We start from the raw sequence: 25,167 nt of genomic DNA, 5'->3' as shown, positions 1-25,167 counted from the left end.
ATTTTCCCTCAGTGATAATGTATCTGCATTCTTCCAATGTTCCTGCTTAACCTTGTAACCTTGCATTTATTTCTGAGATGGTAAAGTAATGAAGCAAACTTGGGCCACAGACCAAAGTGGTCCACAGGGGTTACTGATACCTCAGGAGCACTACCAACCAACTTGGCTAACAAGTTAAAGATGAATATACTTAAAAACTAAATATTACGACCATACTTACTCAGATAACCATAGCATATATTAACTAAAAAGGGGTATATAAAGGTAAGGTATATAAAGGTAAGGAACTTACAAAGTCTTGGAGAGCCTCAGAATTTTTTAAGAGCAGATACCTCAGAAATAGTCTTATCTAAAAATAAAAAGGCCTAATACCTTGTCAGATATCAAAGATTAACAGGGAAAGTCACTGCTTTGGGGAACTAGACTTTTATAAGGAATAACTGACTGATTTGTACACAACTTATAAGGCATGATTGTAATATGCCTCACTGCATAATAAAATATGCCATTACTCCCTCACATTGGCCAACCAGGCACAAGGCAATCCACATGAAAATTACCTGATTCAGAGCCTCTGAAGTTCACAAAAAGAATCATAAAGCTTCACTCTATAACTACCTCTGTTTTCCTCCTTCCTATAAGTCTCATTCAGAAACAACCCCTTCTCAGGATGAGCAAATGGGCCTCCCACTGGTCTGCTTGCAGGCATACATGTTCCCTTAAGATGCTGCTGCTTGCTAGTCTCTAAAAACACCCCACACTCTTCCCATGCTCTTTTCATTGAGTGTCAATGGATTTACTTCTACCTTTAAATAGATAGTCATAAAGCAGATATTGTTCTTGTATCAAAAGGCTTAAGATCCCCCAACCCACATTTTATTTTGTATGGGTTTCAAATGTACAGCTTAGTGGTTGGACAATCATATGCTTTATATACAGTGTGTTCCCCTTGATATTTCCAGTATGCCAACTGGCACCATATATAGTTATTGAAATATTATTGACTATATTCCCTATGCTTTACTTACATCCCCATGACTACTTTGTAACTACAAATTTGTACTTCTTACTCCTTTCACCTCTTTCATCCAGTCCCCCGATACCCTTCCATTCTGGAAACCACCAATTAGCTTTCTGTGTCTATGCGTCTGTTTCAATTTTGTTTGTTCCATGTTTTTTCTTTAGATTTCACAAATACGTGAAATTGTATGGTATGAGGGTGGACCCACACAAACCTGTGTTTATTGATAATATATTATGTATTTATCCTTGTTTAAATTTCAGCCACCTTCAAAATACTCTCCATTTGATGTACTACACCTATTGAGACTGTTTTCCACTGCTTAGAACAGGTTTTGAACTCATCAATTTTGATGCCTTTTATGCTGTTATTTGTTTCACCTCTTCCACATGACAAAACGGTTCCCTTTGAGGATTTTTTTTTTCCATCAGGGGAGACAAAACACAGTTGCTTAGAGCAAGATTGAGTGAATAGGGAGAATGAGGCAAGGGGGTTATCATGTTGTTTTTGGTCAAAAACTGAACACACAGCACAGCAAGGGCAAATGCACTCATAAATCACCCATCATAAAATGGGCAAATGTGTTGAAAGAACTTTCAAACAAACAAACAAACAAAGAAAAAAAACCTCACTGAAGCTGAATACAGCCTCTCACAACCTCAGCTGGTACACTGATACAGATGGGTCTCTGTATAAGGGGCCTGCCCTCCAGAAGATAGTTCCTGTTTTTGAGGGGGGGGACCTCCTCTTATTTGTCTTTCCCTGACTAATTGTGCTGAGCATAATACCCTCCTGGTCCATCCACGCTGTCACAAAAGGTAAGATTTCACTCTTTTTTATGGCTGAGTAATGTTTCATTGTATATATGTACCACAGCTTTTTTATCCACTTGTCTACTGATGAGCACTTGGGGGACTTCTATATCTTGGCTATTGTAAATAACTCTACAATGAACAAAGAGGTGCATATATTTTTTTTTCAAATCAGTGTTTTGGATTTCTTCAGATATGCAGAAGTGAAATCTCTGGGTCATAAAAAGGCTGAAGTTTTATATTACGTTTGGATTGCTCTTAGTCAATCACACACAAACAAGGAATAGGGCAAGAATCTTTTACGAAAATATAAACCATGTCAAAAGTCCCCAATACACAAAAATTTTAACTTACCAAAAATTTTTTGCTTGGAATTGATGGCTTTCTATGCATGCAATAATGGTTTGCTGTCCATCTATTTTTTTACCATATACCTTGATAGCAAAGAAAACAAACATTAAGAGTGAATTTAGGGTCACAGAAAGTCCAACTTTAAACATCTACAAAATACTGAAAATTGTAAGCACTTTAGCAGGAACATATAATACTCAAATGTGTACACTTAATCACAGATTCTTAGCTGATCATAAAAAAACTCACGATAAAATACAATTTATTGAGTAAAACTGATTGTACTCTAAAGTAGTCATAAACATTCTAGACATGCCATATTTCTCATTCCAAACACAAGTGTCATGATAAGTAAATATATAGACACCAATCTGGCTGTTTCCATGCAAGTAAAAACTGGACCTAGATTGTGATCATCTTTGTTTATTTCACAATCTTAGGAATTGCAATTTCTCCGATCATTTAAAAAAGCATCTGGATAAAGTTAATTTACTTATAACTAAGAAAGGTTTTTAAGAAAATGCCTATGATGCTATGATGATGTTATTTTATCTCTTGCCTACTGCTTTAAAAGTAATGATTAAATTGTGCCTTTCAATCCCCCAGCAAGAGATAAGGACACTCCAACTCAACCTAATCGCCGTATTTTTTGAGTTATTCTTCCAAAATAATCCTAATCAACCAGTTATAATTCAAAGAATTTAAAAGTATTTTAGGTTATGCCACTCTATTTCTCAAATAATTATTGAAAAGTAGATACTTAAAGAGTACCATATCAGTTTTTGTTTTAACTAGGAAACTTCTGAGTAAAATAGAGTTCTGTTGGTAATATTAACAATTATGTTAGGATAGCAGGTATAAATGGTCACCTTAGGTTGGAGGGGTAGGCAGAGGCCAGGTCCATAGGGCCTTGAAGACCATGTCCAGAAGTCTACTTTCTATACTAAGTGCAATGGGATATCAGTGAAGATTTTAAACAGGAGATTTTCAGGATCTGATTGGCATTTCAAAGGATTACTCCAGCTATGGAGATCATAGAAGCAAAGACAAACTGTGGGGGACTAAAAAGCCCATCTGAGTGCAAACAATCTTATGAAAGAAAAAAGAAAGCCCTCATAGTGTCTAACATATTTCATCCTGAAAAAAAAAAAAAGCTTAAACCTATGAAAGAACATAAAAGAAATAAGAAATTTTATTATAAAACACATGAGGACATAAACAAATTATGAGGACATAATTTCAAATAGTTTTATTTGTTCTAAGGTTTTGTAATTTAATAAAAAGTTTGATCTAAGTTTAGTCATACACATGAGATTAAAGAACCACATAATAATCATGCTCCTCAATATGAGAATTCCTACTTGAATTTAATTCAAGGTACAAAAATTTTCTATTTGGGGTTATCATAATATATTTACTATTTAGAATTTCTTGAAAAAATAATAAACATTATTAAAAAGATTTACTGTGAGACAAAAAAGAATGGCAAATTATAAAATGTCAGTTCTGCAAGTTACTGTTAATTTCAGATCATAAAAACACTGTAGTATTTACATAAAGTAGAAGAAAAAAGTACACACTGATAACTTACAGTGCAGACCCCATTTGGATAATGTTCTTTTACATAAGCTCGTAAGGCAGTTTCTACTGAGGTTCTCCATGATTCAATTGCATTCTCTGCTTCATATGGTCTTGGATCTGTTGCTTCCTTTCTTAAGTGATCAAATTTGAAACAGATTCTGTTTTTTGGATCCAAAAACTTTCCATTTCCCACGTCACCATGTTCTGTTATTAATACCTTCAATTGTTTTTGGAAAAAAGTATTTAAAATAGCATTTAAATACTGATAATATATTAATACACATCCACTTAAACTCTCTACTTAAAACTAAAAATAAGCCTACTTCAAACAATTGGTTCAACGTAAGGCATAACTACAATACTTCAAATGGTAGACTATAGAGACAATGAGGCTACTCTCATTCAGCTTGATCACTGGATCTGATCTAACAAGTAACTTCCAGCTCGTAGTGGAAAAAATACCTCTTACACATTGTGGGAGTCAGTTTTTTAAAGAACCACGAACAGCTTACTATTTCTGTTATTAGTATACTGCTCCACAAACCTAAGGAACTAATAACCACCTTCAATGAGCACATTTGCAGGAACGATTTTAATCCAGCAAAACTCCTCTTTGGTGTGTCCTACACTGCTGCTGGGGACACAACCTCACCACTATGAAGTGCCTCCTTCCTGTTTTTATAAGCTAATCATTGACAGTTATTTTCAATGACTTCCTAATTTTTTGAAATGTAATTTATTCATTTAAGTGCATTTATATTACACATGCATAAATTCAACATTTTGTGCTTTTAAAATTTTATTTCTAAAATTACCCTTTTCCTTCCCTTTAACTCTCCCCACTATGACAGAACTTCCCCATTCTCTGATATAAATCGTAAAAACAAAGAATGTATCATTTTAAATTTCTTTCAGTCAATAATCCTACAAATATTCTTTAATATTTTTCTCCTGTTTATTTTTTTCTTGCTAAGGAGTGCTTTATTTAAAGTATTTAATTCTACAGTTAAAGTAATTATTACTAGCAAAATATACATCTTTTATAGTTTCTGGGTTTTCAGTCTTATTTAAGATGGTCTCTTATATTATTTTTAGATTGCTCTTAGTCAATCACACACAAACAAGGAATAGGGCAGGATTCTTTTACAAAATATAAACCAAAAATATAAACCCTATCTTGTACATGTTTTTATTTATTTATTCAAAATATTTCATTTTTTTTTTAGAGAGGGAGGAAGAGAGGGACAAAGAAAGGGAGAGAAACATTGATGTGTGAGAGAAACACTGACTGGGTGGTTGGCTCTCTCACACCCCACTGGGGTCCTGGCTCTCCACTTAAGCATGTGCCTGGATGAGGAATTGAGCCCAGCAAACCTTTGGTTCATGGGTCAATGCTCAACACACTGAGCCACACCAGCCAGGGCTGTTTTCTAAAATTTTGGTTGATTTTATAAATTTTTAATCCACCTGAAATTTATTTCTCTATATTGTATGAAACGGAGGATAAACTTAACTTTTTTTTGATAGAAACCAGTTGTACCAATATCTTTTATTAGTTGTGGCCAGGTAGCTCAGGTGGTTAGAGCATCATCCTGATATGCCAAAGTGGAGGTTTCGATCTCTAGTCTGGGCACATACAAGAATTAATCAATGAATGCATAAATCAGTGGAGGAACAGATCGATGTTTCTCCCTCTCTCTCTCTCTAAAAATCAATTAAAAATTAAAAAACATCTTTCATTATATTTCTGTTTAAATTATAGACTTGCCATGCATAAAAATTTTCATGTATTTTGGGACTAAATATGCTGCTCTGATTTGTCTACTCTATATAATACCACCCTTATTTAAGTACTCAGGTCTGTCCAGAAGGTATCCAGCCATGGAATATAAAAAATAGAGACATTTATTAAAGATACAAGAAACACTGTACATAGGACAATGATGCCTCAGTCCCCTTCAGAGTAGATCTTGGGACCTCACACAGCTCTCCCAATCACCATTGGCTGCCTTATTGTATTTTCTAAAATCCCATTCATGGTTTGAAATCTCTTTAATTTTAAAGGGGACTTTAAGTTTTGGGAAAAGCCAGAAATCGCAGGGTGCCAAATCTGGGTTTTAGAGGGGCTGAGTCACCTGGATGATTTGATGTTTTGCCAAAAAACTCTGCAGGAGACATGATGCATGAATAGGAGCCAAGTTGTTGTGATGAAGCTGCCAATCACCAGTTGCCCACAGCTGTGGCCTTCTGAATCATCTGGATAGTTTCCATGGAGGAATGTTCAACCTTAATGCAAAACTTGATGTGTATTTGTTGCTCTACTCACTCATTTTCAATGTGATGGCCCCACAATACACATGCTCATTCAATAGCACCTACTGCCCCCACTGACTAGTACAGTGAAGTCATCATTGTTCATGCACACAGATTCTAGTCTACTCTACTTGGCTGCCAGGTTACATTGATATCATGCAAATGGTTCTCATTATATTAACAATTGCTGGACTTTTTCCGGACAGACCTCATACACTGGTTGTAAAAGAGCTTGAGCTATCTAGTAAGGCAATTCTCTTTCACTATTCTTATTGTTCTTCTTATATTTTTTCTTAAGCATTTATTTTTTCAGGCAAACATTATAAAAATTCTGACCAATAGAAAAAAAATTATCAGGACTATAATTGAACTGCATTAAATTCATATTTTAATTTTTAAATAATTTAACTTTCTATCTCCAAATGAAATGTGGTGTGCCTTTCCACTGTTCAGATCCTATTTTTTATGTTTCAAGAAGACAGCCATTTTTTCCATAAACCTATTTTTTTGTCAAGATTATTCCTGGATTAATGTGTAATTTCACCACTATTTAAAATGGAACTAGACCCCCTCCAACCATTTCTAGTTTCAAATACTTGCTATAATAGGAGAAAGCTAATGACTTTTGAATACTTACCTTAAAATTTAGCCACCTCGGGGAATTATTTTAAACCTAAAATAATTTCTGGATGTGTGGTTAATTTTACTAAAGTGTCTCAGTATTTTCAAATATACAAATCATATCACCTGTGAGTTTTTCTCTTCTAAAGCTTTAAAAGTTCTCATTCTCTCGTCGTATTTGCTACATCTCCACTTATTAGTAATTTTCTATTTTAATATTATCTGTGTTTGCAATTTATGCTGTTTACTCTTGGTTTCTGTTAGACAATTTATTACATTTAAGAGATACTTTTATATCCATATTTTACTGTAATAGTTTTTGTAATGAACTAGCTGCTGGATTTTTCAAATTCCTTTTCACCGTCTATTGATATGTCATAATGTCATAAGGTTTTTCTCTTTGATTTGTTGGTCAATAAATAGTCACTGGTTGATTTGATCAGTATGTGAACACAGTTCAGAAAACAAAACTGCTGGCTTTGCGATTATAAATGTGATTGTTAAAAGAACTCCTGTAAGCACAAATTGTTCCTTATATATGTGCAGTGACTCTAAGACAGTAGTTTGTTTTGGGAAGGGTTTTAGTACCTGTTTAGTACAAGAAAGAACTGGCTCTAGTACACAAAACATTTAAATTCAATTGTTATGTGTGATAATGCGCTCTGCAAACATCAGTTCTGGGAGAAAAAATAGGTCCTCCAAGGCAGGGTTTTAAGTACATCTGGGATGTGCTTATGTAAATCCATGCAGTACTCTGTAAGTACATTGCAAATCCATGCAGACTCTAGAAATACATGCCTTCCAAGAGCTGGAAAATTCTGAATTAACAACACATAATCAGAGAGTGTGACAAAGAGTTAAAGTATACAAACTTTCACAAAGTTTATGATGTAGTAAAGAGGTTTCAGATGCAGACCCAAAATTGCAAACTAATGGCCAGCAGGCTAAATTGGGACCACTGAGGAAAAAAAAGACCAATACATTGCCTTTCATGGAAACACTCTTCCATTCCAGTAAATAAGTTCTGTTTAGTCATGGCATATTACTCTTTTTATATACAAGGAGGGACCCAAAAGAATTTATTTATAAAAAATTGTATATTTATTCTTACATGTTTAAACTTCAGTCACCTTCAAAGTACTCTTTAGCTGATGCAATACACCTATCAAGACTTTTTTCCCAATGCTCAAAGCAGTTTTTGAACTCCTCGATTTTGATGTTTCTTAGTGCTTCTGCTGTTTTTTGTTTCACCACTTCCACATCAGCAAAATGTTTCCCTTTGACTTTTTTCATCCAGGGAAACAAAAAAAGGTTGCTGGGGTGAGATCAGGTGAATAGAGAAGGTGGGGCATAGGGGTCATGCCATTTTGGGCCTAAAACTGAACACTCAACACAGTGTGGGCAGGTGCACTGTAAATCACCCATTCTGAAATGGGCAAACTTATTGAAAGAGTCTTCAAAAAAAATTCACTGAAGCTGAATGCAGCCTCTCACAACAATACCAGCTGCTACACAATACCAGCTGCTATAGATGGGTTACCCAGGACACTCACCTAGTGGGGGAAGCCTATACCACAAATGGCCTGCCCTCCAGAAGATAATTTGTTTTTTCTGTGTGTGTGTGGGGGGTCCCCCCTCCTTTTCCTGAATTCTATTTGTTAATTTCTATTTAAAAGCTTTAAAACCTATAGCCACATGTAAGATTACTGCAGAGTTTGCTTTTTCTTTGTTTTATCTTTATTAGATTTAAATATTAAAATTATGCTAGGTTTATGAAATGAGTTTGGGAGCTATCCAACATTTTGAAAAGATGCATATCTGGACCTCACAAATTTTTTAGTGATTTACCTTAAGAAAACAGTAGTCAATGTGCCTGGAGGTACAAAGATGTTCAATACAGCTCTGTTTGTAATATTAAAAAACAAACTAAAAAATAAAAATAAAACCCCAAAATCTTGTTAGAAAAAAATAAGTTTAGGAGATTAATAAAATGAAACACTGTATAGCTTTTTATGTGCGTGTGTGTACATGCACACACACAGTTCTATACTTAAGCTATGTTTTCCCTTCAGTTATGCCTAGCCTCTCCTTTTCCCCTGAAACTACAAGACTACATATTACATAGTAAGTAATGCCAAATATAAGCTTTAATATAACTAGCCATTAAGAACTAATCGTTACACTCTCTCATGTTCTACCTACCAGTTCCTTTGGACTCTGTGGTTTATGAACCAACATACTCACTTTTATTGTGTAAGTCAGCAATGTTGTTTTATATAAACTGTTCTTCACATAAGCACAATATTAATTGATACAATCATGGTTCAATTATTAGTAACTGTAAACTAAAAAAATTAAAAGAATGCTAGTTATCTTTTGTGGCCCTTCTTAGCTTAGCAATTCTAACTTGCACTTCAGGAAAAAAAGATATAATGATTACTAAATGCTAAGTTATTCACATGAAGAACTGTAGAATTTCCGAGCAACCAAATTACGTATAAATCTTACTGCTAAATATACTAGATTTTGGATTAATCTAGGATTGATTTTTTTCTACAAAAAACAAGAAAGTAGGTTTAAAGCAATTATTTTCTAAAATCTTAGAACATTTTTTGTACCACTTCAAATTCTTGCAGGATAACATTAGCCATTAAAATGGAAAAACAAAAAACAAAAAACAAAAACAAAAACATCCAGATCCTGTGTTTATATGAAACATACCTGATCTTCATAACCATCAATTTTTACTGGAGTAAACTGGTCCAAGTTATACTGTGCAAATGCACTAAAAAAGAAAAGAGCAATTACTTAAAATTACTTAATACCCTTAAAAATCACAAACAGCTCGTCTGTCAATGAAAGTCACATAGCAAGTTAAATAAAACTGTAAGTCTCCATTACTGATCTTATACTTTTAAAATGGATGAAGATATCCAGCTTTCAATGTTTAACAAAAGAAAATTAAATTAGTTAATATAATTAGTCTTTTCATTCAAAACTCTGAAAATATAGGTTAGACTTCTGTGAAATTCATATCAAATTATTCAGGCATATATTTAGTATACCACATACCAGGAAATCAGGTAGGTGCTGTGAGAGCAAAGAGTAATCAGACTGATCCTATGATCAAAGAGCTTATGCAGTTGAATAGAAGATAACAGATAAACATAAATATAAATGAAGTACTATAAAAAGTACATAAGAGAATGACCAAAAAGCAGCACGGAGAATATGTATTTTTAAAAAGTAGATTCTGCTGAAGGGTAAAGAAGAGAATTAGGGGTGATTTCCTAATGGATGTGATGATACTGAGAAATGGCCTTGAAATACTGGGTAGGCTCTCTGGTCTTGAAGAAATTGGAGGGATGAGGGAAAAAAAGAATATTTCAATTAGAGGGACCAGGATGAACAAAATACACAGGAAGATAGGTTTGGTCCAACATCAGAGAAAGTACCAAGCTCAATGCCTGGCACATCACAGGTGTTTGGCTGTATTTACTGAATTGACCTGAAAAGCTTCAATGATGGCATAATTTCTTCATTTGGGAGGCAAAGAGTAGTCACAGAAGTTTTCTGAGAAAGGACAATGTAAAACTACATCTAAAGAAGATTAATCTGGCAGCAGTATGTATGACAAATAGGGCAATGAAACAACTACTGCCAGAACTGCTGAGTTTGGACTAGAAAATGGTTACAGGATAATTTCAAGAATAAAGCCTTTCTCTCTTCTCACTTGAGTAATAATGTATTATGTAATTATATAACAGATAAGAGTAGGAAAAACTCTTAGTACAAGTAATTATCAAAAAATATATAAAGATCATACTGTGTTTTATTAAATTTATAACCTGAGAATTTTCTTCCACTTAACAGAAAGGTATTGAGAATTTTAAAATTTAGGAATATATCAAATCTAATCTACTTGGAAACTTTTCAGATTACTGTGGATGGCAACACATCCACTGCATTTTCAGGTTTTAGCTACTATAGAAAGGAATGTTTCGCTGACCAAAGCAATATTGATAAGTTAACAGGAGACTAGTAAATGTAAAAATAGCAAAGTTGAATTAAATTACCAGCCATCAAATTCCTGATGCTGCATTAAAAAAAACGGGGGCGGGGGGAGAGGTTATAGAAATGCATGAATGGGGATGGAGAAAGAATACCTATTCACTTCTGATTTTCTTAATTCATTAAAACTCTAATTTTCCTGGGAATAGCCTCAACACAGCCAGGCACTAACTAACCCTTAAATGAATTTATCTCAAAAGTATGTTTAAGATTAAAAAAAAAAAAAAGGACAGTTATACACTGTGTAAGGATGTTTTGGTCAAGGATGAATTATATGTATGATGATAGTCCCATGTTATAATGGAGCGGAAAATTTCCTGTTGTCTAGTGATGTCTAATGCAATGCAGTGATGCTGGTATAAACAAACCTACTGTGCTTTAGTCTTATAAAAGCATAACATGTATTTATGTACAGTACACAATATGTTACAATAAACATGTTACTCATTTACATACTTACTTACTATACCTTTAATCATTATTTTAGAGTATACTCTTTCTACTTATAAAACCTATGTCATGTTATGCCAGCAGCCACACACATCTGGTTTATCACATCTCTTGATTGCATCATTTTGTTTTGTGCTTGATTTAATCTTGTGTTGTTTTATTTAATAACATGCTGTACACTCATGTTTGTAGCCTAGGAACAATAGGCTGTACCATACAGTCTAGGTGGGTAGTAGGCTATACTATCTAGGCTTGTGTAAGTATGATGAAATGGCTTAATGACACATACCTCAGAAGATGTCTTTCGCTAAGTGGCGCATGACTGTACTCTAAATCATTTAGAATTTAGTATTAATTTTCCAGCAAAAGACATATTTAAATAATAAATTTATATATTAATTTGGTCCAAGGCCTTCTACTGCCCATAATAACAAACTCCATCTCTCTATAATTTGGGAATAGGTAAATAATAGGAAATCTGAAAAGGAGACAATGACTATAAAACAGATAACATTTTATCTTAAATGTTCAGACAGGTGACAATTATGCAGGAGACTCAGAAAAGTAATAACTTAGGAATCAGAATATAGAATACCTATGTTTTGTTCAAAACCTGTTACTAGCTACAATGGGCCCCATTTACCTCATCTATAAAAAGAGAGATTTGGACTAAATGACTTCCAAAGTCCTTTCCAGTTCATCATCCACTCACCTAACCCTCCCCCTGTGCAAATATTAAGGTGTAAAGCACTCTATTAGACATAATGAAACAATTATTTCTCTGCCCTTATAGAGTTTTGTAGCCCAACCATTCATTTCTAAGTCACCTGTTCCTGTATTTAGACTTTTATACCCTTTACTATTCGTCATTCTCCAATCATGTTTTACACTTTCACCATGTATTTCCTTCAGGTTAGCCACATCATTTCATTTATTTACTATTCAAATCCTATTCATGATTTAAACTGAGCTCAAAAACCAACTCTAAATTGACATTAAAAATTTCTTCCAATGACCTTTGTTATGATAATATTTTATTTCCTTTGGCCTGTTATTGAACATGTATGAGTCACCACTGTAAAAATCTCTAAGAGCCTTATTTATCTCATCATCACAGTGAAGTCTGGCATTCATGTCTGTTGAATAAAGGCTACTTCTGAATGTTTCTAAGTATGCTAGAACTGAGAATACCAATTTTTCAATGTCTAATTTTACTACAACACATACTGAGTTTGTGTCATTTAGTCAAGATGTCCAATTAAAATCACTCTTAAATGTTTTTTCCCTCTTGCAAGGTAGAAAAAAAAGACTAGAAGATTTAAAGCAACAGGGAAAAGGTAGGAAAAGGGAGTAAAAGAACTACATTTATGTGAGAAACAGAAGCAATTGTATAAAAGAAATTCAGTATCAAAAAAATGCACTCAAAGAAGGGAACCATGGCTATCCATTTACTCTGGTGAAACTGCCACTAGGACACATTCTATAGCAAACTCTGGTTTTGTGATGCCTTCCAAGCTTATGTAGTTTTGCACAGCCTCATGATAAGTGATAAATTATCCTTTGAATATGAAACCAGGTTTGAGGATGTTGAAAAGTAATTCAGAAACAAGTGTAGTGAACAATGAGGATATCACTATTTTTACTTTCCAGTGTGCTGCAAAACCTTTTAAAACAAGCAATACCTGCCCTGGCTGGCGAAGCTCAGTGGATTGAGCACGGGCTACGAACCAAAGAATTGCAGGTTCGATTCCCAGTCAGGGCACATGCCTCGATTGCAGGCAAGGTCCCCAGTGGGGGCCATCTGAGAGGCAACCACACATTGATTCTCTCTCTCTCTTTCTCCCTCCCTTCCCCTCTCTAAAAATAAATAAATAAATAAAATCTTAAAAAAACCAAACCAAAACAAAAACAAAAACAACAAGCAATACTTGACTCTTTAGTCAGGGGCACTGACCTCTTTTCCTTTGGACTGTCAAATAAAAAACAATGACAACAGCCAACACAACAAATGCCATCCAGTGTGAATGAATCAAAATTATACCTGCTTTTGTTGTCAGGATTTCAGTTTATGTGTGCCATGAAAATTATGTATTTCTGCACTTCACAGTTACCATTAGATATCTACAAAATGAACTCAAATGAACATTTACTTTTAAGAAATTCTGTGCCAAGAATACTACTGAAGTAAAAAAAAATCATCAATATTTTCTCAATTTGTTCAACTGGTTAGCAATCATTTAAGAGAGTATAAAAACATGTAAGAAAATCTGAAGTTTCTCCTGAAGATTAAAATATTTTTTTCTTGGGTTTATCCTAAAACATTTTATTATTAGTTGCTTATTTCCTCACAGACTCATTTCTTTAAAAAAAAAATCAGAGTATCAAGTATTTCAATGTATATGAGGCCTGTCTGGAAAAATTCCAGCCACTGTTAATATAATGAGAACTGTTTGTCTGACATCAATGTAACCTGGCAGCCAAGGAGAGTGGACTGGAATACATACATGTGAACAATGATGCCTTTACTGTACTAGTCAGTGGGGCAATAGATGCCTTGTGTGAGCATATATACTGTGTGGCCATCACATTCAAAATGACTGAGCAAGTATAGCAACGAATCTGCATCAAATTTTGTGTTAAGCTTGAATATTGATTGCTCCATGGAAACTATTCATATGATTCAGGCCACAGCTATGGACAACTAGTGACTGGCAGCTCCATTATGACAATGTGCCCACTCATGCATCACATCTTGTGCAGACTTTTTGGGACACATCAAATCACTCAGGTGACGTAGCCCCCCTTCAGCCTGTATTTGGCATCCTGTGACTTCTGGCTTTTCCCAAAACTAAAATTACATTTGAAAGGAAAAGAGCTTTCAGACTGTCAATGAGATTCAGGAAAATACAACAGGGCATCTGATGGTGACTGGGACAACTATGTGAGGCCCCAAGGTGCCTATTCTGAAGGGGACTGAGGCATCATTGTCCTATATATAATCTTTCTTATTATCTTTCTTAATAAATGCCTTTATTTTTCATATTACATGGCTGGATACTTTCTGGATAGACCTCGTATACCTTTGAAATGCGGACCAACCACTACTGTCACTTAAATCTGGTTCATAATACAACACAAGAAAAAATGTAATTCACATCCCAATTGCTTTTCAGAACAAATTCAAGTTATTTAGTTTAAGTGTAACAATCATCATCAGGTAAATACTTCTTTGGACAAATAAAATTCAATATTTTTCAATCAAATATATGACTATTTCATACCACTTACATAATTATGAATATTTATCTAATCTTCATTAAATTATATTCTGCCATGGGAAAAACTCTTGTCTTTCTAAAAGCTGAGTTTCTCATTTTCTTAAAACAAACAAACAAACAAAGCCTACTAATTTTTACAGCTAGCTGAAACAGCCCTCAAATTAATTTATCACAGAGAAATCAAAGTTTATTCTGAACATTAAAAGCTCATAAATAGTGTACATTTCTTTACTTTCCTAAGACTTGTTAACATGCTATATGGTTTTAGAAAATTAATTTTACTTGAATATACAAAATAATTTAAGTAAAGTTTATTAAAACTTAGAAGTGGCTATTTACTCAGAAGCTACCAACCAAAATCAAAGATATAAAGTAAACTGATTTCTATAAAGCATTTTAGTGTAATAATTAACAGGGGTAGAAACAACCCAAGTTTCCATTGATAGATGAATAAACAAAATGTGATGTACTAATATACATATTAGGTATTTAAAAGGAAATTCTGACACATGCTACACCACAGCAAAGTCTTTAAGACGTTATGCTAAATAGAATAAACTAGTTTCAAAATGACAAATGCTGTATGATTCCACTTATAAGGTGCCTGGAGAAGTCAAATTCATAGACACAGAAAATAGAATAGTGGTTGCTAAAGGGCTTGGGGAAGGTGAGAATGGGAAATTATTATTTAATGGTAAGGAATTTTGATTTGGGATAATGAAAAATGTTCTGGAGATAAATGGTGGTAATGATTATACAACAATCAATGTGAATGTACTTAATGCCAGAGAACTGGACACCTAACAGTGATTAAAAAGATAAATTTTGGCCCCGGCTGGCGTAGCTCAGTGGATTGAGCGTGGGCTGCGAACCAAAGTGTCGCAGGTTCGATTCCCAGCCAGGGTACATGCCTGGGTTGCAGGCCATGACCCCCAGCAACTGCACATTGATGTTTCTCTCTCTCTCTATCTCCTTCCCTTCCCTCTCTAAAAATAAATAAGTAAAATATTTAAAAAAAGATAAATTTTGTTGGTAGTTACAAAATAGTCATGAAGATGTAAAGTACAACAGATAGAATATAGTGAATAATATTGTAATAAGTATGTATAGTGCCCAGGCAGGTCCTGGAAAATATAGAGGGGACCACTTTGTGACTTATATGATTGACCATTTCTCTGTACACCTGAAACTAAAATAAAATAATAATGTGAGCTGTAATTGAAAAATAAAATTAAAAAAGATAAGCTTTATATTATATAGATTTTTCCCACAATAAAAACATAGTAAGTAAAAACTGCTATTGAAAATAACAGGAATTTGGGACTTCCGGCAAGATGGAGGCATAGGTGGACGCACCGAACCTCCACACACAACCAAAATTAGAACAACAACAATTTAGAGCCAGAACAACACCCAAAACTGACAGAGAATTTATCTGAATGGAAGTTGGACGGCAAAGAAGTTGAAGTAGACCCGTTCCTCCAGACTGGTAGGAGGCTGAGAGGGAGGACCAGGTGCGGTCGTGGCGCACGGAGATCGGGGAGAACTGGGCACATAAGGCAACCAGGAGCGAGCGGGTAAGCCTTCTGGGATGCAGTGGTGGGCCCTGAGTACACAAGCGGCAGCTGGCGGACCCAGTGAGGTGGCATTGTGGACCAGGGCAGAGCGTGCAACCCAGGATCCCAGAGAAGGGACCAAGATCCCAGGAGAACTGAGCTACTGCCATTGTTCCCTCCCGCCCCCACCCCCACCCCCACCTACAATGTCACAATCTAGCGACTGGGTGCCCAGCCCAGGGGAACACCTAAGGCTCTGCCCCTCACCATAACAAGAGCGACCAGACCAAAAAAAAAAAAAAAAAAAAAAAAAAGGAGAGACAGAGAGAGAGAGAGAGACAGAGAGAGAGAGAGACATGTGTCCAACAGAAGAACAGATCAGTCCCCCAGGACTCATCATTTTGAACGACCAAGAAATAGCCAATCTATCAGATGCACAGTTCAAAACACTGGTGATAAGGAAGCTCACGGAATTGGTTGATTTGGGGCACAAATTACATGAAAAAATGCAGGTTACCATAAAAGAGATAAAGGAAGATACATGGAGAACCAAAAGTGAAGGGAAGGAAACTGGGACTCAAAACAATACAGTGGACAAGAAGGAAGAAAAAAACAATCAAGCAGGAAAGAAATGAAGAAATAAGAATTCAAAAAAACGAGGAGAAGCTTAGGAACCTCCAGGACATCTTTAAACGTTCCAACATCTGAATTATAGGGGTACCAGAAGGGGAAGGGGAAAAGCAACAGATTGAGCACATATTTGAACAAATAATAAAGGAGAACTTCCCCACTCTGGCAAAGGAAATAGACTTCCAAGAAATCTAGGAAGCTCAGAGAGCCCCAAAGAAGTTGGACCCAAGAAGAAACACACCAAGGCACATCATAATTACATTAGCCAAGGTAAAAATGAAGGAGAAAATCCTAGAAGCAGCAAGAGATAAGGGGACAGTAACCTACAAAGGAGTTCCCATCAGACTATCAGCTGATTTTTCAAAAGAGACCTTACAGGCAAGAAGGGTCTGGAAAGAAACAGATTGCTCTATCCAGCAAAGCTCTCATTTAGAATGGAAGGGCAGATAAAGTGCTTCTCAGATAAGGTCAAGTTCAAGGAGTTCATCATCACCAAGCCCTTATTTTATGAAATGTTAAAGGGACTTATCTAATAAAAGATAAAGAAAAAACATGTATAGTAAAATGACAGCAAACTCACAATTATTAACAACCACACCTAAAGCAAAACCAAAAGAAACTAAGCAAACAACTAGAACAGGAACAGAACCACAGAAATGGAGATCACATGGAGGGTTAGCAACAGGGAGTGGGAGGAGGAGAGAGGGGGAAAAGGTACAGAGAATAAGTAGCATAGAATGTAGGTTGAAAATAGATAGGGGGAGGGTAAGAATAGTATGGGAAATGTAGAAGCTAAAGAACTTGTAAGTATGACACATGGACATGACTAAAGGGGGGAGATATGGGTGGGAGAGGGTGTACAGGGTGGAGGGGAGTGAAGGGGGGAAAATGGGACAACTGTAATAGCATAATCAATAAAATATATTAAAAAAGAAAATAACAGGAATTTAATCAAAAGTGAAATCCGACTGATAAAGTCTTCAAATGCTACAAATACAGAATCAGAGCAAATTTCCTTCATTAGTTAGAATTTCACACGTCGGGTAGTGTAACAGGATAAAAATAGTTAAACAGATACTAAACACTCTTTGTAAGGCACCTAAAAATCTGTTCAATTTCACCATTTTCAAGTGAGTAATAAAGTTGGTTAGCCTACAATATGGGTCTTCAGATCTTATTTTGGAAGATGGCTGTGGGAAGAGAATCAGTAATTTCTTTGAAATACTAAGATAGTTGTGGCAAAGTAATGATTCTGGTCATTAGTTCCAAGATGATGTACTGGGATTTAGAATTGCTTAGTTCTCTGAATCACTCACAAATCTGGTGAATATTTGTAAGTAATTACGTGTCAGATACTATGTTAGGTTTTTATGGATGAATAAAATCTCATAACCATCAAAATTCTTATTAAGGTCAAACATATAATAAAAAGTAAAACCTGCATATAATAATAGTAATCATAATTTTAAATATCTAAGTTTCTAAAATAATTTTATCCAACTTTGCAAAAGTCAAAATGTTGCAGTGTGTATAAAAGCCACTGCCAAACATTAAATGGGTAGAGAATTCCATGTTACATGTCCTTATTTCTCTCTGTGATAATTTTTCTTCTAGCCTAGTACATATGTATGATTCTATATATTTGAACTTGTTGTGCCAATATCTATTCCAGGGATTAGTGCTTAAAAACCACTTTTAAAACATTTTTCCTAACTCACTTTCATTATGTTACTATAATAATATAGAATACTTACTGGGCTGCTCCTTCCCTGAGAAGATTATCATTGTTAAGTAGTAACCGAACATCTGTAAAATAAATATTGTTTTCTATGTTACTATTTTTCTATGTTTGAAATTTCTATGCAATAAATGCAGTTATTTTGGTCACGTTTTAACATCCCCCCACCCCTGGCCCAAGATGTATGCAAGATCAAAATATCATTCTGACAACCAAAGTAAGCACAAAAACATATCATGGTATTAATTTAAAAATTTGTTAGGAAACAGAAGAGGAAATGAAATAGAAATACAACTTATTTTATACCCTTAATAGTTATGCAAGCAGACTGTAATGTATCTCCAAAGAAACTGAAGATAAGCTACAACAAAAAAGATGGTGTTATAAGATCTGCAGACTTATCACAATATTTCTAGTTTGACAATACTATCATGAGTTTTGAATGAACTCGCCCTATAGAAAATTGATTAAATAAGAAACACTTGTGAATAGAGTGCAGAAGTATGCATTTCTGTCCTCAAACAAAAGATGAATATATTTAGTTGGACATGGTAGGTGCTTTATTTGATTCAGCAATCTCATTTTGGTTATCAATTCTTAATTCTGTGCTATTACATAGACATTTGTCTATTAATCATTAAAACATAACTTTAAAATAATTCTTATTAGAAAATCCAAGCACTATGGAAATCATAAAGAAAAAAAATCACAATTTCACCAAAAACAACCAAATTTCTATTCATCTTCATATATATTTTTTCCATTATATTTCCTGTGACTTGGCTGTTTCACATTGTTGCTACCATAACGTACACAGAATAATGCATCCTAATTTTTCATTAAATGAAAATAACACAAGTAACCTAAGTATCTCCCATTAAGAAACTGGTTTAATAATATATAAATGTACTATAGTTCTTATAAACAAATGTGAAATTGGGTAGCCATTAAAAGTAATATAGATATGTATTTAACAACAATGAAAAACATCCATACTATAACAAACAGGTAGGGGGAAACTCAACACATACATTACTATCATATTTATGTAATGTTATGTGTGTTATCTAAATTGAGAGACATTAGAAATTTCATTTAAACGGCGGAGAACTAGAGGGTAGAATTTTGTGTGATTTTTAGGAGTTTTTTTGGGGAGCACTTTACAATGGAATGAGTTTTACAAAAATAACAAAGCTATTCCAAAAAGAAAAATATTTCCTATTCACATACCTTTTTTAGTAGTAGGACTTGATTTAAAAACAATCTCTTCTGCTAACCACTAAATTATACTAATTTGATTTTTAAATTAACTGATTTCAAACAACAGAAGCTTCTGCTTAACACAAACCTTACCAATTATAGTTATTTCTATCTCACAAAGCAGACTGGGAAGTTCTCTTTGAGTAGTATAATTCTTTCATCTTCAATATTTAAAGCATAATCATTAAATGTGAAATTGTAGGCTAGTGTATTTTTTCCAGTTTTAGATGAAAAAATAATTTAAAAGTAGAATCTATTTGATCAAGTGGCTTTATTCTGAAAAATAAGACATGCTTTTATTTTTAGGGTTTTATTTTATTTATCTTTAGAGAGGGGGGAAGGAAGTAAGAAAGAGAGGGAAAGAAATGTCAATGTGTGGTTGCCTCTCACATGCCCCCTACTAGGGACCTGGCCTACAACCCAGGCACATGACCTGACTGGGAATCAAACCCATGACCCCTTGGTTCCAGGCTGGCACTCAATCCACTGAGCCACGCCAGCTGGGGCAGACCATGCTTTTAACATAAGCAGAGTACAGTGGAAAAAATAGAGTATTTGAATAAAATACTACTCTTAAAGAAGGGATTTTAGGCTGTAGTTCCAGGCTAGGCTATAGGGTAGTAGATGGGCAGCTTTAAAAAAAAAGTGCATATTTCAGAGTCCCAGCCCAGATTTACTAATTCAGTTTTTGAGAATGAAGAACAAAAATCTGTTTCAATGGCCCTAATGTAGCTGGTCTGGGAAACAGAATTTGGGAACCACTGGACAAGATTTTATGACTGCAATTCTAAAATTTGTGGCTTCTCTTGAAATCATTCTTTTTTTAAAGATTGATTTATTTATTTATTTTTAGAGAGGGAAAGGAGGGAGAAAGAGAGATAGAGAGAAACATCAATGTGCAGTTGCTGGGGCCGTGGCCTGCAACCCAGGCATGTGCCCTGACTGGGAATCGAACCTGCGATGCTTTGGTTCACAGCCCGAGCTCAAATCCACTGAGCTACGCCAGCCAGGGCTTGAAATCATTCTGATGCCAATGTTATCAACTAAGATAAAATGAAAATAATTGAATTGATATGACATTTCCCCTCAAATATTTAATTACTTTTTAACTCTAAAATAACCCCTCAGTTAAAACTTTTATAATATCCTATATTCCACTTTTATTCCATAGCTCATTCTCCATCCCAGACCTACTGAATGGCTCAACCAAAATGCCCAAATTTACTGTATCTCAAACACAGATCAATTCATTATCAATTTCCAATGAGACTTAGAAAAGCAATTTCTAGGACTCATACATTCTTTTAGGCCCTTTCTGAGTAACAAATTTGTAGGGCATTTAATTTAGGGGAAAAAGCGTAAGAAAAACTTGCTTAGAATCATAATTTATTCTTTGCTCTGTGGGTTGTACAGAAGTCTGATAACCATTGATTTTAGGGCTGTTTAACCATTAATTAAGTTATTGTAAATGTCAACTTCTAAACCTCAGGAGACTGTATCTGTCTTCTTTATCTTCTTTAATGCCCCAACAATCAGATGTATTAATGTATACTTAGGTTATAGAAGCTGAATATTAAAACAGAAATTAAAAGCTACAGAAAGAAGAAATACTTCTGAATTCTCTCCAACTTCTAAATTCACTACTACAGATGTTATAGCTATCCTAAAAGGCAAAATTATTTTAATTTCCAGAGGTTTTTTACTATCTAGACTTGCCATTCTTTCTCTAAGTGTACTACAATGCATAAGTTTTCAATGCATAAGAAGTAGCATATGTGACTGCATAAACTAAATCACATATTATAGTTTGTGAATAATTTAAGAGATTTTCAAGGGTATTTTTAAAGGAACAATTTTGGCATCTCAAACCCAATCTTTTTTGAGGCAAGTTTTCATTATAACTTACACCAGCGATTTTCAATCTTTTCCATCTCATGACAAACAAATTATTAAAATTCTGTGGCACACCAAAATATATATTGTTTTTGTTGATTAGACAAAAAACAGGTATAATTTTGATTCATTCACACCAGTTGTCTACTATTGTGTTGGCTATTGTCATTTTTTTAATTTGACAATCTAAGGAAAAGAGGTCAGCATCTCTTACTAAATAATCAGGCATTGCATATTTTACAAATTCTTGTGGCACAGTGGTTAAAAATCACTATCTTACACTATGAATAAACATTACTGATTAAACTTCTTAAAAAACATGTTTAAATAGTTTACCCCAGGTTAGAATCTTTAAAAAAGAAAACAGCAAAACCTACTGTAAATCTATTTTAATTTAAGACACGGTATAGGCCAAATATACATGAATTAGAAACAGCACATTTAAAGTGTTTGTGGCAGCTTATTCTTTAAAATGCTTAAGAAAAGTTCTGTAAAAAAGATCACTACAGGCCAATTTCCTGGCCACTGTTTCAAATGCATCATTCTTAGTGTTCAAGAGGAGCTGTTGCAACAGTTTTTATAGCAACCAGGAGTTGCTGTAAATTTATATAAGAGTTTAAAATTGATCTACAGGTGAATAATTATAAAAATGTTTTGTCAGTGAGGTTTATGGAAAAGCATACTGTAAACTAATATATGAGATATAATTTAAATAACAAATGTTTTTACATGCGCTGTCATCTAAGTATAATGAAACAATGTTGCCCTCCCCACTTTTTGGCTGTTTATCTTAATCTAGTATGTTTTTCTTTACAAGAAATACAAAAATGAATTTTCCAATTCCAAAAAATAGTTAAAATTAAAAAGTTCTTGTCTTTTAAAATAACTTTTATTTTAAGAGGATTTATTCAAACAATTACCATGTATATCAAATACATTATATTCTACCCATTACAAAATCCATATTGACAAAAATTTTCACAGCATTTTCTCCTACATACTCCCCCTTAACTTGGTTATTTTGGTTATATCATTTACTCTTTTAAAAAAGAGTGCTTGGTATATCAAGTCTTAGTGTTATAAATTAAACACTTACCATTAAACACCTCATTAAATTCTCCAGGAGGGGCATGAATGATGAATTTTGCTGCAATACGTACCTAAAATAGAAATGAAGATATAAATGTCCCATTGTATAGGCCTCTAATAGCAAAAAGAAAAAAAAAGCAAAATTATACTTTTTAAAGTTTTATAGAAAATGGCTTAAGAAACATGTAAAGATAGTGACACTTTACTCAAACACCTAAAGTTTATTACTGTTTTAATCATTTACTATTATATCACAATGTATAGGGTAAATATAAATAAAATATATGTCTGTAATCAACAACCTAACTTTACATCCTGAAGAAGAAAAAGAACAAATAAAGCCCATAGTTAGTAGGAAGAAGAAATATAAAAAATTAGAGCAGAAATAAATGATACAGAGACAATAGAGAAGATCAAAAAAACTAAGACCTGTTTTTTTTGAAGAGATAAACACAATTGACAAGATCATTTAGCTAGACTTAAAAAGAAAAAAGAGAAGATTTATAAATAAAATCAGAAATGAAAGAGGAACTGTTATAAATGATACAGAAATACAAAGGATCATAGGGAACTATTATGAACAACTGTAAGCCAACAAATTGGACAACCTAAAAGAAATTGGTAATTCCTAAAAACATAACACCTGTTAAGATTGAGTCATAATGAAATAGAAAATGTGAATAGACCAATAACGAGTAAGGAGGTTAAATCAGTAACCAAGAACCTTCCAACAGACAAAAAGTTCAGGACCAGACAGCCTCACTGGTGAATTCTACCAAATGTTCTAAGAATAATTAATACCAGTCCTTCTCAAACTCTTTCAAAAAAAAAAAATAGGAGAGGAAAGTCTTTCAAACTTTTAAATGGCCAGCATTACCCTGATACTGGGACCAGACAAGGACACCACAAGAAAAGAAAATTACAGGCCAATATCCATGGTAATCATAGATGTAAAAATCCTCAACAAAATATTAGCAAACAGAATTCAATAATACATTAAAAGGATCATATACCATTATCAAGTGGGATTTATTCTAGGCATGTAAACACAGATGATTCAACATCTGTAAATCACCGTAGTACAACACATTAACAAAATGAAGGACAAACGTATGATCATTTCAACAGATGCAGGAAAGGTATTTGACAAAATTCAACATCCATTTATGATTAAAATTCTCAACAAAGCAGATACAGAGAGAACATACACCAACATAATAAAATCTGTATGACAAGACCACAGCTAATATACTCAAAGGAAGAAGCTGAAAACATTCCCTAAGAGAGCAGGAAAAACACAAGGATACCCACTCTTACTATTTTTGTTCACACAGCATTGGAAGTCCCAGCCATAGCAATTAGACAAGAAATAAAAGGTATCCAAACTGGAAACAAATAAGTAAAACCACCACTATTTGCAGATAAAACCCTAAAGATTCCATCAGAAAAAAATATATCCTGGAGACCTACATACTTTTATTAACCAATGTCATGCCAATAAATTCAATAAAACAAACAAACAAAAAAGATTACAATAATGTGACATCTTTTAGGTATAGACGTCTAATGGTAGAATAGAGAAGCAATCACACACACCAGTTAGAACAAATAGATTCCATAAAATTGCAGGATACAAAATCATACCCCCAAAATCAGATGCATTTCTATACATCAGCAATTTTCAACCTTTTTCATCTCCTGGCACACACAAACTAATTACTAAAACTTCACGGCACACCAAAATATGTATTATATTTTTTGCTGATGTGACAAAAAACAGGTATAATTCTGATGCATTCACACCAAACAGCTACTGTGTTGGCTGTTGTCATTCTTTACTTGACAATGTAAGAGAGAGGTCAGTGCCCCTGACTAAACAGGTATGGCATGTTTTAAAAATTCTTTTGGCATACCTATTGAAAATCACTGCTATACACTAATAATGAATTGTCAGAAATAGAAAGGTAAGAAACAACCCAGTTTAAAACAACAAAAAGAATAAAATACCCAGGAATAAATTTAACTAAAGAAGTAAAAGACCTGTATAGTGAAAACTACAAGAGATTAATGAAAGAAATTGAAAAATATAGCAAATAAATGGAGAGATATTCCATGCTTATGTATAGGAAGAATCAATATTGTTAAAGTGTCCATATGACCCAAAACAATCTATCTATTCAATGTAATCCCCTTACAAGGTATCAAACTTTCAATGACATTTTTCACAGAAATAAAATAATAATCCTAAAATTTGTATGGATCCTGAATAGCCAAAACAATCTTGAGAAGGAAGAACAAAGCTGGAGGCATCACACTCCCTAATTTCAAATTATATTACAAAGCTATGGTAATGAAAGTAGTATGGTATTAGCATAATAAAGAGACATATATAAATGAATGGAACAGAACAGAGATCCTGGAAATAAACCCACAGGTATGGTTAATTAAGACAAAGGAGGCAAGAATACACAATGGGGAAAGGACAGTTTTTTCCATAAATAGT

At 34.0% G+C, this 25,167-nt stretch overlaps 1 protein-coding gene and 2 long non-coding RNA genes across 3 annotated transcripts in view; 1 reads left to right on the top strand and 2 right to left on the bottom strand.

Annotated features, from left to right (window-relative positions):
- CAPZA2 (capping actin protein of muscle Z-line subunit alpha 2) overlaps window positions 1–25,167 on the bottom strand; it is a 61,263-nt gene that overhangs the window by 12,707 nt on the left and 23,389 nt on the right. Inside the window, exons 2-6 of the mRNA XM_028525435.2 lie at window positions 22,672–22,735; window positions 18,439–18,490; window positions 9,421–9,484; window positions 3,776–3,982; window positions 2,188–2,267 (exon numbers count right to left, since the gene is read on the bottom strand). Of these exons, the coding sequence (XP_028381236.1) occupies window positions 2,188–2,267; window positions 3,776–3,982; window positions 9,421–9,484; window positions 18,439–18,490; window positions 22,672–22,735 (467 nt within the window). The remainder of the gene's footprint in view (window positions 1–2,187; window positions 2,268–3,775; window positions 3,983–9,420; window positions 9,485–18,438; window positions 18,491–22,671; window positions 22,736–25,167) is intronic.
- On the top strand, window positions 2,055–13,409 carry LOC118497152. Its single transcript, XR_004899693.1, has 3 exons — window positions 2,055–2,066; window positions 10,364–10,372; window positions 13,286–13,409. It is a non-coding gene; the product is annotated as an uncharacterized LOC118497152 (long non-coding RNA).
- On the bottom strand, window positions 4,574–4,967 carry LOC118497151. The gene is made up of 2 exons (XR_004899692.1): window positions 4,937–4,967; window positions 4,574–4,844 (listed from the first exon to the last, which is right to left on the bottom strand). It is a non-coding gene; the product is annotated as an uncharacterized LOC118497151 (long non-coding RNA).

Source organism: Phyllostomus discolor, chromosome 10 (assembly GCF_004126475.2).
Source record: "Phyllostomus discolor isolate MPI-MPIP mPhyDis1 chromosome 10, mPhyDis1.pri.v3, whole genome shotgun sequence".
NCBI classification, from domain to species: domain Eukaryota; kingdom Metazoa; phylum Chordata; class Mammalia; order Chiroptera; family Phyllostomidae; genus Phyllostomus; species Phyllostomus discolor.
The sequence above is the reverse complement of the archived record's forward strand: the minus strand, read 5'-3'. Positions and strand labels throughout refer to the sequence as shown.